Below are 13744 nucleotides of genomic sequence, written 5' to 3'. Positions count from 1 at the left end.
CCTGCTCCTAACTGACCTCGTCTGGTCACTTTACAGACCCAACTATTTTGATTCTAACAATAAGAAAGAATGATACCAGTGTTGCCATCTGTGAGCTGTTTACTGGTCTATTTCACATGACATTGTAGATTCTTTAGTCCGTCCAGCCAGTACGTTTGAAATGAGCTGTAAGGGGGACAGGTCAGAGCATGTCCTGAACAATGATGTCCTTGTTCTTACTGGACAATGAGAGAACACCATATTTTCATACAGTAGCTTACATTCATAGAGTGTAATTCCCTGTAGAGTCACCAGTACTTGATTAGGTGTGGCCAGATGACTTTAGCTGACTCGCTCAGCTGGGTGGACTGAGGTGTGTGTGACTGGTGTTTTTATGTCACTGCTTCTGGACTTCACATGCCTGTTTTGGGCCCCAGCCAGAGGACATCGGTCAGTCTCCCACGGCTGCCACCCAGAATCGAGACAAAGTGGATCTAGAGGCATTCAGTGAGTTCATCAAAATCGTCACTCCTGCCATCACACGGGTGGTCGATTTTGCCAAAAAGCTTCCCATGTTCTCTGAGGTGAGCGTCTTCACTCAGGCCCTCATATTCGAATGTTTCCGTCACAATGGAAACACTTGCAGTTCTCATCACAGCCATGAAGTCAAGGTTGAAGCTGCATCTTACTTTCAGTCTGTCTACGACTGTGAGGAATGACATGCTTATCTGCTTTCAGGTGACAAGATATTCCAGGATTGGTCTTTCTAAATTCTGTAGAAGGCGAAAATATCATTTTGACTCTAATTGGAAATTTAGCAAGCTACTGACATGCCTTTTTAAAGATAGCACCAGTCTGTGTGTGTGTGTGTGTGTGTGCGCGTCTGTGCGTGTGTGCATACATGTGTATGTCTGTGTGCGTGTGTGTGTGTGTGTGTGTGTGTAGTTGCCATGTGAGGACCAGATCATCCTGCTGAAAGGGTGCTGCATGGAGATCATGTCTCTGCGTGCGGCCGTGCGCTACGACCCCGACAGCGAGACGCTCACTCTGAGTGGTGAGATGGCCGTGAAGAGAGAGCAGCTGAAGAACGGCGGCCTGGGAGTGGTGTCAGATGCCATCTTCGACCTGGGCAAGAGCCTGGCCCACTTCAACCTGGACGATACGGAGGTGGCGCTGTTACAGGCGGTTCTGCTCATGAGTTCGGGTGAGACACAGCAGAGTTGCCACAGTGTGGGTGACACACCTGTAGCGGAGAAGGTGGAGCAGGGTGCTGGTAACAGCAAGGTTATGGGTTTAAATCCACAGAAGTGCACACAATGAATGGCTGTAAGGCAGAGAGGAGACAGCATGCTGCCTAGATTCTCAGACTCTTCATGTGTATTTGCATGGTTGAAGTATCTTGAGATCAGCACATGCAGAACTCTGATATCACTGAACCATTCTGTGGAGTGGAGGGGCAGAGGGGAGAGGCATGGGGCAGGTGAGTGTGGCCCACCCCAGAGGGGAGAGGCGTGGGGCAGGTGAGTGTGGCCCACCCCAGAGTGAAAGGGCACAGGGGAGATGCATGGGGCAGGTCAGTGTGGCCCACCCCAGAGTGGAGGGGCAGAGGGGAGAGGCGTGGGGCAGGTCAGTGTGGCCCACCCCAGAGTGGAGGGGCAGAGGGGAGAGGCGTGGGGCAGGCATCTCTCTTAGTCCTCTTAGACTCTTAGTTTTGGTTTTGAGAAACCGAAACCGATCTGGTTCACGCACCTAATTTCAAACCATTTGGCACGTTTCATCCAAAATAAACAGCTTGTTCCTAGCTGGTACAAAAGAATAGCAGGTTCTTAAGCTCAAACTGTGACAACATTAAGAGGGGTGCAAACTGGTTCTCAGAATAGCACAAAGGTTCTCAGAACCAGATCAGGACCCAGTCCTCGTTGATGTAAAAGGGTTATCTTGGGATTGATTAAACAACTAGATACAGTCACACAGTCTGACTATCAATGGCAACAACAACAAAAATGTGAACATGAAATTTAAATAAATAAGCCTTGCAGATAGGTGAACGGCATTGTGGGAGTCCTCACGGTGCCCCTCCCTGCTTCCTCTGACGCACTGTAATTTGCTGGTGGATTAGGACACCGTAATTTCTGTTTTAGCATCTTGACACACTGTAATTTACTGTACTCTATACAATTGGGGAGGGACTTCACATACATTCCAAGACAATATCCTGGGTGGCCAGAATAACTTTCCTTTATCTTAATTTGGTAACATTTAGTGTACTGAATTCCAGTATATGCTACCTAAATTTGCTTCATAGTTCTAGTGTGAAACTAATAAAGGACACTTGAGTTACCAAACACGTCCTGGTTGAATGACTACATCTGAGGTAAGTGAAAAGTTGTGTAAATTAAAGTTTTGCCAAACTATTCCTTTAATAAACAAGGCTATGAGCCACCAAAGCATAATTCATAATTTATATGGTGTAATCATCAAACTGTAATTCACATTTGACTCATAAAAATAGAATTTGGCTTACAGAGCAAGCAACAGGTGTCATACTCCAGGATGAGTCAGCAAGTAAAGCAATAATCTGATAGAACATTTTTTTCATTTTGGTTCCAAAGTCTAAAAGTTTATTATAGAATGGAAATTACCAAGAAGGTTTCATTAAAGAACATCAACCGGAAAAAAAAGATGAGGTCACCTAAGGTGACCAAAAAGAAAATGTTGCTGACAACAAATAGCAGCCACAATAACATGTGGAACCATGGGCCGGAGGACCTGGTACAGCACGAACTGATGCCCTATGAGGTGGAAGACTTGCAGAACACAGATAGAGCTCATATGAGATTAGAATCCCAAAATAACTAGGGACTAAGGCAGACACTACTCTGGGTCCTCTGAACTGGATAGCTACATTTTATTACATTTTTTGACCTAATTAGTTCAGTATCTTTGCACTGTTTATTATTGAGGTGTGCTCAGCCCCTCTGTGATTAATGACTTCTATCTCTTCAGCTCTTATTCTTATTGTCATCTGTCAGTCACTGCTTTGCACCTTATTATAAGACATTTTCATGTGAAATCAGATGGCAGTAGTTGTTCAAGCCTTAGGAAATCAGACAGTATATATAATCATCAGACTTCTAAAGTCTTTACCCTTTATGTCTGATCAGCACGTGCTATGCAAAACCCTCCATTAAATGTTTGTGTAAGGGAAATAAGGTCATTTTATTATTTCCATGTGCATAAACTGAGCATTTATATTTGCATGCTGCTTCAGACAGAATGTATGCTAAAACACAGCCCAACTGTCATGTGGTATTACAGACAGATATTCTAGACTCAGCCCAGTACATAAAGTGTTTAAACATACCGGTTGTGTGCAGAAGTCCTAACAGTGTATCCCCTTCATGTGAAACTCTCTCTGCTGCTGTCTCAGATCGCTCAGGACTGACGTGTGTGGAGAAGATCGAGCAATGCCAGGAGACCTACCTGCTGGCGTTTGAGCACTACATAAACCACCGGAAGCACGACATCCCCCACTTCTGGCCCAAGCTGCTGATGAAGGTGACGGACCTGCGCATGATTGGTGCCAGCCACGCCAGCCGCTTCCTCCACATGAAGGTGGAGTGTCCCACCGAGCTCTTCCCTCCGCTCTTCCTGGAGATGTTCGAGGACCACGTGTGACCGGGAGCAAGGCCGCTCACAAGTGCCAGAAGAGTTTCCTCTCCGCAGACTCATGCAATTTTGAGTTAGGATATGCACTTCCGGTTCCATTTAACCCTTAACCTGTCACGCTTCAGAGCGCCAGTCACCCTCTCGCCAGCTGTCGGGTCCCTTCTGCTAAGAGATCGTTTATCAACCTACCTCCTTCTGTTCCCACATACCTCACCTATTCAGGAGGAGCATATTTAGGGAGTTTAGCAAAAGTAATTCCTTCAAACTAAAAGTATTTTTGCATTTTCTGTGCTCAACTGAATATATTTTGCAAGAACATGCCTACCTGTAAACATTCAGATACACCCTGTGTACATTATGAACTTACAATTAAAAACCTCCACTAACCTCATGTAGCCCAGCACATGTAGCCCCATACACATATGTGTATACATGTGTAGGAGTCTGCCTGCTACCATTCATCACTTAGCATTCAAAATGTTGACTACACAACCAGTCTACCTTCACACTCAGCCTGTCCACTGACTTTACAAACCTAATGCAAGTTTAAAATCAGTGATCGTATCTTGAGTAGTCCCATGTCACTATGTATTTTGACTCTGTGCTACTCTGCGTCGATCAGTGTCTGCCCTAAGACTGCAACATGCACAGTTACGTGCTGTCCCTGTTACCTGTCCTGTGGATCAGGCCAGACCAAGCCAGGCCATCTTGCAGATCCAGGGTTACACTACAGGACACACGCGGAGAAGCATGAGCAAAAAAGCATCACACCGTATCATGCTAAGATCAAAGGAGATGGCTCCAGGGTTCTGTGTTTTGGGTGAACAGTAAAGGTGAATTCTTTCCAGTCCTGGTCTATTAATGTGATTTAGGGAATTTTGGTCAGTTTCCAAGCACCATGTAGCACAATGTGAGTAGGGGAATGTTTTTATTAAAAAACAGAAACATGGAACGAAAAAACAGATTCACAGAATCTTACCGTCGAGCTTACATCATTGACATCTTTTAAAAGAGCTTATATAGTGTTCCTACAGATTTGACAATCATTTGTCCACAACAGAGAAATGGGCTTTGGTAACCTCAGTGTGGAAACAGACTACCTCACCTCATCACTATAAACACTATAAACATACTCTCCTCAGATCCTTTTCTGTGCAGAAGAATCTCTTTGCATATACATGGTACGTAGATGCTGAACTCACGCTGATGTTCATTCCTGAACCCTAAACCCTTCCTGACATTTTGTTTGACCCCAACCCCTTCCTGACACTTTTCCTTTGATATATTGCGTCTATGATGTGGGGTCAAATATGCCTCTTTACCTATTTGATAAAGAACAAAGTTTCCAAAATAAAATCTATGACATGATTTGAACTTAAAGTAAACAAAGCACTGATCCAGTCAGTAAATCTGTGATGAACAGACGGCATAATATGAACGTATATTCAGTATGTCAGATTTACTAATGGCGCAGCGTACTGTACTCTTGCAGGGGTTTTTAAGTAGTTCTCTGCTCAGGCAGCACTGACACTGTGATCAGGGACCTGCGACTGTGTGACTCACTGTGAATAACCAGACCTGGTCTGTAGGATGCAGCTCTCCCTCTACACCCTGTGCTGTAGTAGACTCAGACCCAGGCAACCCACCAGCACTGTAGAGAGAAGCCCCACCCAACCCAACCCAACCCAACCCACCAGCACTGTAGAGAGAAACCCCACCCCAACCCACCAACACTGCAGAGAGAAACCCCACCCCAACCCACCAGCACTGCAGAGAGAAACCCCACCCCAACCCACCAGCACTGCAGAGAGAAACCCCCACCCCAACCCACCAACACTGCAGAGAGAAACCCCACCCCAACCCACCAGCACTGTAGAGAGAAGCCCCCACCCCACCCCAACCCACCAGCACTGCAGAGAGAAACCCCACCCCAACCCACCAGCACTGCAGAGAGAAGCCCCCACCCCACCCCAAGTTACCAGCACTGCAGAGAGAAGCCCCCACCCCAACCCACCAGCACTGCAGAGAGAAGCCCCACCCCACCCCAACCCACCAGCACTGCAGAGAGAAGCCCCACCCCAAGCAGAGTTCTGATCATTGCAACCAGTCCAGGGAATCAAGGAGCCATCTCCTCTGCATTTTTGGACATGGTTTACAACAACTCTGCCACTTTCTCATCTATACAATTAGAATCTGTTTTTTAAATTCTGCATATATTAGTTCTGCACCTGTTTATTTTAATAGGGGTCAGTCATTAACACTTCTTGTTAAACATCCTTTACACACCATGTACTTATGTCGGTACAAATTGTACTCATTCATTTGCAATAAAGTAATTGAAAAAGGATCTGAATTGGTGTGACACTAAGAGATGTGCTCCACACTGTTACATAATTAGGCCAAAAAACTGAAGAGGTCTTGTATTAGCAGGGATGGCTTTTTTTTTAATGTTCACTTAAATATGTTTTTGACTGTCCAGAACTGAATTGAACTGATCATAACAAAAAAACAAGGGAGGATGTCCTCATTCATTCATGTGCCCCCATGAAACAATCCATTTCAAACTAAGGGGTCACAAAATTGTATCAGAGGAGTGTTAATAAAAACTGTAATACTGAGTTAAATGTTCCACTACCGAAGAAAAGGAACTAAAACATTTAATGGTTTAAAACAGGTACAAATTCTTACATCTGGGGCTGTACAGTATGACCAAAATCTCATCCCAATACAGATAATTTCATGTCCCGATAACGATACATATCACAATATAACAGTTCTTAACATTCATTGACCACATGGAAAGACCCATTTCTCATTCACATATACTCAACAAATAAAGAGTACTTACTCATATTTGAAAATGTGTGTCTTATTTAGAACCTTATTTAGAACCTGTGAATTTCAGTGATGCATCTAAAACTCCATTAAACAGAATGTCACAAGCATGGCACAGTTGGACATGGAAGATCAACACTTGAACTCTGATAATACAAATGTACTAAATCACAGGAAACACATGGCAAGCAGTGGTAATGAGTAGTGCTTGATTTATCAGCTACTGTTGCCACTAAACATAGTGCATATTATGTCAATTGTAGTCTTGCATTGAAAATTTTCACTGCCAGTTACTGACACTATGATGAAATGAAATTCTGAATCCAGTCTTAGTCTGGGTCACTGTCCTAGTTGAATGATTTAATCTTTTTTTTTTTAATATATGATTTAAAGTTTATCCAAACTTTTTATGTCCACACAAAGCAATAGTAAATACAGAGCTAGACAGAGCACAGTCTAGTGGTGCGTAACAGAAAAAAATAAATAAATAAATAAATAAATAAATAGCAAAGGCCCTTAAGAATACAAGATAAAGAATGTGAGTACAGTAGTGTGTAATTAGATGTAAGGTGAATTCTGTATCATGCATCAGTACATTTGTACTGGACCTAAGCACAGCCTTTGGTGTAGTTGACCACACTACTGTTTGGGCCATTCTGTGGTGTCTGCATACATGGTACCGAAGTGATTTGCCTTCAACCTCAACAATATAAGAGGTCAAAACCATATTCTTATCCTAATTTTGTTTTCTTATCTTACATTTATTGTACTTTTAAAATGTGTTGTTCATTAAGGACTGTGACTATAAATTCTCCACAAGTTCACAGAAATGACAAAATTAAAAATAAATATGCCATTGGTTTTGACATAGCTGAAAGCAGGATTCTGAATGTCCTTTTTGGTTAAAGGAAAGCCTCTCTGAGACAGCATCTTTGCAATACTTGCAAGCTCCTTTTCAGCTTCCTGTGGCAGAGAGGGTTTTCTACCGGAGTCATATTCAGAGCTACTTACTTTGCCTTTCACACTTTTGGGTTTCTGTCCTGCTTCCATCATCTCCTTGTACTCATTTAACACACCTTTCATTTGTTCCTCTCTTCACTAACATGAACAATGGCCAACAGCCACTGCAATGGCTCGACTTGCAGTAACAAGGGGGGTGTGGCTACAAACAAGTTACAAGTCACAATGAACACAGTCAATAGTGAACTCCCGTTGGACATGGCGGGACATACCACGTGATCAGTGGGAAGGGGAGCATACTGTGACAGTGTGTATGTTTTTATTAAGTGTGTAAGCTTTTGTTATAGCTTAATTCTTTGCAAAACTAAAACAAATTAGTGTAAATTGTTTTGGGTTTTTTTGCATTAATCTTATCTTCAATCTTCCTGATAGAAGAAAATTAAATTCTCTGCCCCATGTATATGTGGAGCAATGTATCTCTGAACACAAGTAACTGAATAATACTTATAACAAACAATAGTAATTAATGTAACACTATTGAGATTGTGTCTTGAAAATGAAGCTACAGCTGAATATATGTAGCCACTGAATGTGAAGCTACTGTGTCCATGACATTACATCATGGGTTTAATAAGAAATGTTTTTTTTTGGGGTGCTGTTCCAAATACAATAATGTAACCTCCATATTTGTGTTGCATCATAACTGTGTCATTTCTAGATCTTCCTAAATTCAAGACTGTTTATTCAATACACACTAAATAGAAATAAAAATGCAGACTCTGGAATTAATTGAAGAGAAGAGCTGGTTCCGTCTTTATTCTGAACTCAATGTTACAAACAAGGCATTGTCCAGAGAATGTCTAACAGCCTCAGGTGGGCACAACTTTTATACATTTTCTTCATGACCATTTTTATTTTTTCATAAAAACCTGTCCAGGTTCCACTATTGTTCTCCAAACCATACATTATTCAATATATGCAAATTGATATTGAATACTTACAGTAACCAGTTCTTGGTACCATTAGGTTCATCCTGGACTACTTCTATTTTTTTAAAAGGCGATCATATTCTATATCACCGGCTGCCTGTATTGGTTGTTCCGGTGATGTCCATATTGTTTCTTCCGGTGTTTGGCCGGGCTGTCCCCTCGACTGAGGCCCCTAGAGGCCTGTCCAAGAGACCTCCTGAGGATTTATGTTGAAGCTGCACAGAGGCCTTTCCTGCATGAAATCAGTTTATTCTGGACCATCCCTATTTCTCTCCTTGCAATATAATTTTATTACCTCAACTGATTCCAAACAGCAGAAACCACCCATGCACATGCACCCCTGTAACTAGTCATTAGTAAATCATGAATGTTGTAGCACTGATGAAGCATAAAGGGGGTCAATGAATAATAAAAAAAACAAACATTTAGGCATATTTAATGTGACATGAGCTTTACATATATGAATATGTGTAGGGCGAACACACCATTACTAATCCCCTTAGTGCTTTTCATTATTTAGTCATTCCCTTGCTTTTACCCAAATGGCCAAAATTGGTATTCTTCTGTCACCTCGACTTCAACTTATACACATGGAACACAAAATTACATGGGTATATTTTTTGTTTATACATAATTCATTTCCCATTACTCAATGCTTCCATAGCCTATTATAATTTTCCATAAGCAACTTGGACTGCTTGATTTTATTCAGTGATGTGTGGCGATGATGAAGCAGACGCATATGCGGGGCATGTGGGTTGGGAACTGTGGGATGGGGACTGTGGGTCCAACTCCCTTCATTGGCTTCCAGTAGCTGCACGCATCAGATTTAAAACCTTGATGCTTGCCTACAAAACCAAAAATAGACCAGCCCCTTCATACATGAGGTCAATAGTCAAAGCCTGATCCGTACCTTGAGGACTTCGAACCTCAAATACGGCTCAGCTTGAAATACCTTGCTTCAGGTCTCATGGACGACAAGCATCGAGACCATTTTCTGTCCTGGCTCCAAGATGGTGGAATAAACTTCCACTTGCTGTCCGGACAGCAGAGTCTCTTGCAGTCTTCAAACGCAGACTGAAGACCCATCTATTTGTGGAATATTTAAATGACAACTGACCCTGCTCCTATATTAACTAAATTAGTACTTATTGTAGGGTATTGTTTATTACACTGATGTTGTCTAACAAACTCTAGTACTTATTGTTTATTACATTTATCATTGTTTAATATAGACCTTATGTATTTTGTACTTCTAGGCATTAGCAGTGATCCCTGCTGTCATACCGCCCAACCCCCTAGTAAACTACACTTCCCAGCAGGCTGTTCATCACCCGGCCAACCACTCATCCAACCATGAACGATCAATTAGATCATCATCACCAGAGTATTGAAGTCACCTGTGGTCACTTAGGAATATGTATATAAAGCAACATTACACTGTGAAGTATTGCTACTAGTGTTAATCTGAGCATACCAAGCATTAATTCCTTGATTACCTTTCTGCATATCACATCTAGTTTTTGTGTTTCTTGTCTTTGATTTTTGCCTACCCCTTTTGGATTGATCTGCCTGGGTTTTGATATGGACAGCTTTTCATTCATTATTTGGATTATCCCTGATTTTGTCCTTCTGGTATTGACCTTGGTTTTGAGCACAAATAAAGCTCATATTTTATATCTGCAAGCATCTGACTTTGTCTGGCCTGTCACACCTGTATTTCTACAGTGTTCTAAATCATTGGTATATTGGACTCTAACCTACTGTACTGGCTAGGATGTATTCTATGAGTAAATGACAAAGCACTTTGGTAAGTTGCTCTGGATAACAGCGTCTGCTAAATGCCATCAATGTAAATGTCATAACAGGACTCCAATGCACAAGAATAAACCAGTTTCTAGCCCTAGTCTTGGACTACCTCTGCCTTGCATGGTTTGTTTTCCTGGTACCAGTACAGCTACCTGAAATCAAAGTCAAGGAGGTGCATATACACAGAAATCTATAGATTTATACGGTTCATATAAAAGGTCCTAGACACTTCTCCCATATTCATTCCAATCAGCCTGAAAATGAGACTGTATGCACAAAATGTTTCTGGATCTGTGGTGTCCTCGTCTCTGCTCTTGAAGTCATTGAGTAATATATTGAGATGTGGAAGATCTGGAAATGGGTTTTGTAGGGTGACAGATCTCCAGGAGCTTGGCCACCCTGCTCAAGAGTTTCTCAGAATTCAGCAGCAGGCTGCTAACAATATATGATGTGCTACTAAACCCTCTTATTCCATTAAGGTTCCGAGGAGTTTAATTGGCTATAACAAGCTCCTTACTGTGGTTCTGTCCTTTACACTAGTAACATGTAATTGACATAATAGCATCTCCATTAGTTTCTGGAATTACAGTAATTAGGCCCTTAGCATATGTAAGTAATTGGTCCTCTAGCCTGGACCATTCTTTAAGAAGCTGCATCTTGACCCTACTGATCACTGGAAACACAGTTCTATTTACATGAATCATCCACACAGTCCACTTAGTGCAAATTCAGTCACATTAGCTTTCAGTCCTCGAACACCAGGCCACAGTTCTGTTTTCTATTTCCACTCCTCTGAGCCATAATATGTCCTTCATGTAAACAGTAGCAGACATAAAATGTAACACTAACATTCTATGCAAACAATTGACTATTATATAATAGGACAGATGTCTTGCGTATTTAATTCTGCAAGTTGTCAAATTTTGAATTAATTTATAATAATATGCTACAGACAAATATCAAAACCAGGAGGATACCTACCCTTCTGTTGTCCGTGTGTTCCTCCCAGTACTGTTGAAAAGCCCCATCACAATCTGGCTGTATATAATTCTAATAGCTGCTACATTTTCCATTGCAAAGCTAATTTCATATTCCTTTGACTCTTTATCTGTAACAAATTCAACCCCACAAATACTAAGGTTATGCTTACTTGTACCGTGAATTTACCCAGCACGATTTTTCTCTGGTCATGTTCATTATAACTAATAAACATTGGAATTACACCACTGTCTAATGTTTGAGTTCAGTAGTGCTGTCTTCATCTCCATCTTCAGTGGTATCCTGTCGGGACACTCTATCCTACAGCAGGTTGAGTCTGCCCATGTAATGTTGAGGAGGTGGACGCATGTGCTGAGAGGAGCGAGATTTAATAGGAGCAAATCCAAAACCAGAGTCGTTAATACGGTCCAGGGTCACAGAGCCGACACGGAGAGTACGAGGAAACATTACACAACAAAAACACACGAAGGCTAACTAGGAAAGCAGGCTAGGAACTAAGGCTAGGAAACACAAAGACACGGAGCACAAAGAAACAACCATCAAACATTAATTCAAAATGAAACCAACAATTAAACCTCCAAACAAACAAACAATGAACAGCCACGACTAAGGCACACAACAGGGTTTAAATACATGAAATTCACAAAAATAGAAACGAGGGACAGGTGTAAGCAATAAATGTGAGGACCAAACAAAACTATGGAATGGAACAAAACACAAGACAGGGAAAACACGTAACACGGAAAGGGCTGAACGTGACAGCCCGACACCCGGTCACACCATTTCAGTAAATGACAGACCTTTATACACATGATAACGACACAATAAGGAGCAGGTGTGAGACACAAGGAGGGCGTGGCCACATTTATGAACACACACACACACACATGCACGGAGACGTTTGGGAGGAGGGGCCGTACAGTGACAGAGCCCCCCCCCTCAAGGGCGCGACTCCTGGCATGCCAGCCTATCGGGCTGCAGCCCCGAAACCAACACCAAACGATGAGGCCAGGGGACCGAGCGACCCAAAAGGGGCCAGCGCGAGCAGAACAGCAGGGGGGTGGGGGGGGGTAAGGACGGGGATCAGGACGACAGACACAGGGACGGACACACTGACAGGCACAGACAATGTGATGGGGACTCGACACAGTGAGGGGTACAAAATTACATAAAGGACTCGTGAAAAGTCGGGGGGGGCAGGACCCCTGACCGGTCCCCCAGTTGTCCGCTGGGCTGGAGTCCCACCCGCCTGCGGTGGATCACCGCTCGCTGATTTGGGGGACGGTGACCTCCACGCACCCACTACAGTAGGTGCACAAGTTGCTTTGCCAGTCTCAGGGGCGGGCATTGGTGAGGCTTCCCCCTTGCCTCTACGAGGCTTAGGTACCGGCGCACGAGTTCCGGGGCTGTATGCCCTAGTGGGAAGAGTGTCCTCGAGCACGATCGCCCCTCTTTGTGCGGCTTGGGAAGGTTTGCTTGCTCCCGAGCAGCACCTCCTAGGCGGAGCTTTGGGTGGTATCTGAAGTGCCGGGGCTTCGTCGCTCTCGGAGTCCGCAGATGCTATGTCACTGCTGTTGGAGGGATCCCCATAGAGAACCTCCTCCATCTCCATAGATCGGGTCCTCCCCATAGTCAAAACCCCCATCCGACCGCAGACTAACGTCACTGCACTCCCTGTATTCTCCATAATCTGCGTACCCTTCGTGGAAGTCCATGTAGTGGTCGTAAGACCCAACGGAGTCCACCTCCGCGTACCAGTTCTCAGAGTCTGGCTGGGGTCTGTAGGACTCCAGAGAGTTCGACCATGGATCGTAATCGGGGGCCCCCCAAAATCGTAAAGTGATCTCCTCCCCAATGGTGGAAGTGTGGCCAGGATGACTGATGGTCTCACTGCGCGGGCTGTGGAAGGACGTTTACCTCCCTTCTTCCCCTTCCTTTTCTTGCTGCCCTTCCCAGGCATCCTTCATCGGTCGGTTCTTCTGTAATGTTGGAAGCTTTAGGCAGGATGCGGAGAGAAGTAGCGTGAAACGGAAACATACGTTTGACACTTAGACATGCACGCTAACAGAGTCAAAAACCGACAACACAAACGCGTAAACGACAGACCTTTATACATATGATAACGACACAATAAGGAGCAGGTGTGATACACAAGGAGGGCGTGGCCACATTGACGAACACACATACACACGCACGGAGACGTTTGGTGGGGGAGGGGCCGTACCGTGACAAAATGAAGCCATTTTGTTCAGACCATTTTATTAACAATAAATATCAAAATATATTTAGATGAATATTTACAACACCGTAATATTTACCTTTTTGTAAAAAGTTTCACTGGTAAAACATTGCAATGATAAATCTCACATATTGATAGTGTTAGAAGGTGCTAAACGTTATTAATGCACTAGCAATGACAAAAGATGCTATTGTCCACATCAGCTAGTTCTCCACATGCTGTGAAGCACAACTGAACAATACAGGCAACAACATTTTCTTCAGGA

General features: G+C 43.3%; 1 protein-coding gene across 2 annotated transcripts in view; it reads left to right on the top strand.

Annotated features, from left to right (window-relative positions):
* LOC113588782 (thyroid hormone receptor alpha-B-like) overlaps positions 1–5995 on the top strand; it is a 31885-nt gene extending 25890 nt beyond the window's left edge. For both annotated transcript variants that reach the window (XM_027028129.3, XM_081711574.1), the window contains exons 7-9: positions 417–563; positions 925–1183; positions 3410–5995. In XM_027028129.3, the coding sequence (XP_026883930.1) occupies positions 417–563; positions 925–1183; positions 3410–3657 (654 nt within the window). In that variant the 3' untranslated portion in view covers positions 3658–5995. The remainder of the gene's footprint in view (positions 1–416; positions 564–924; positions 1184–3409) is intronic.
* Positions 5996–13744: the final 7749 nt, after the last annotated feature.

This window comes from Electrophorus electricus, chromosome 3, assembly GCF_041902795.1.
Source record: "Electrophorus electricus isolate QZ-2024a chromosome 3, ASM4190279v1, whole genome shotgun sequence".
Lineage (NCBI taxonomy): Eukaryota > Metazoa > Chordata > Actinopteri > Gymnotiformes > Gymnotidae > Electrophorus > Electrophorus electricus.
This window is presented reverse-complemented; position numbering and strand designations above follow the sequence as displayed.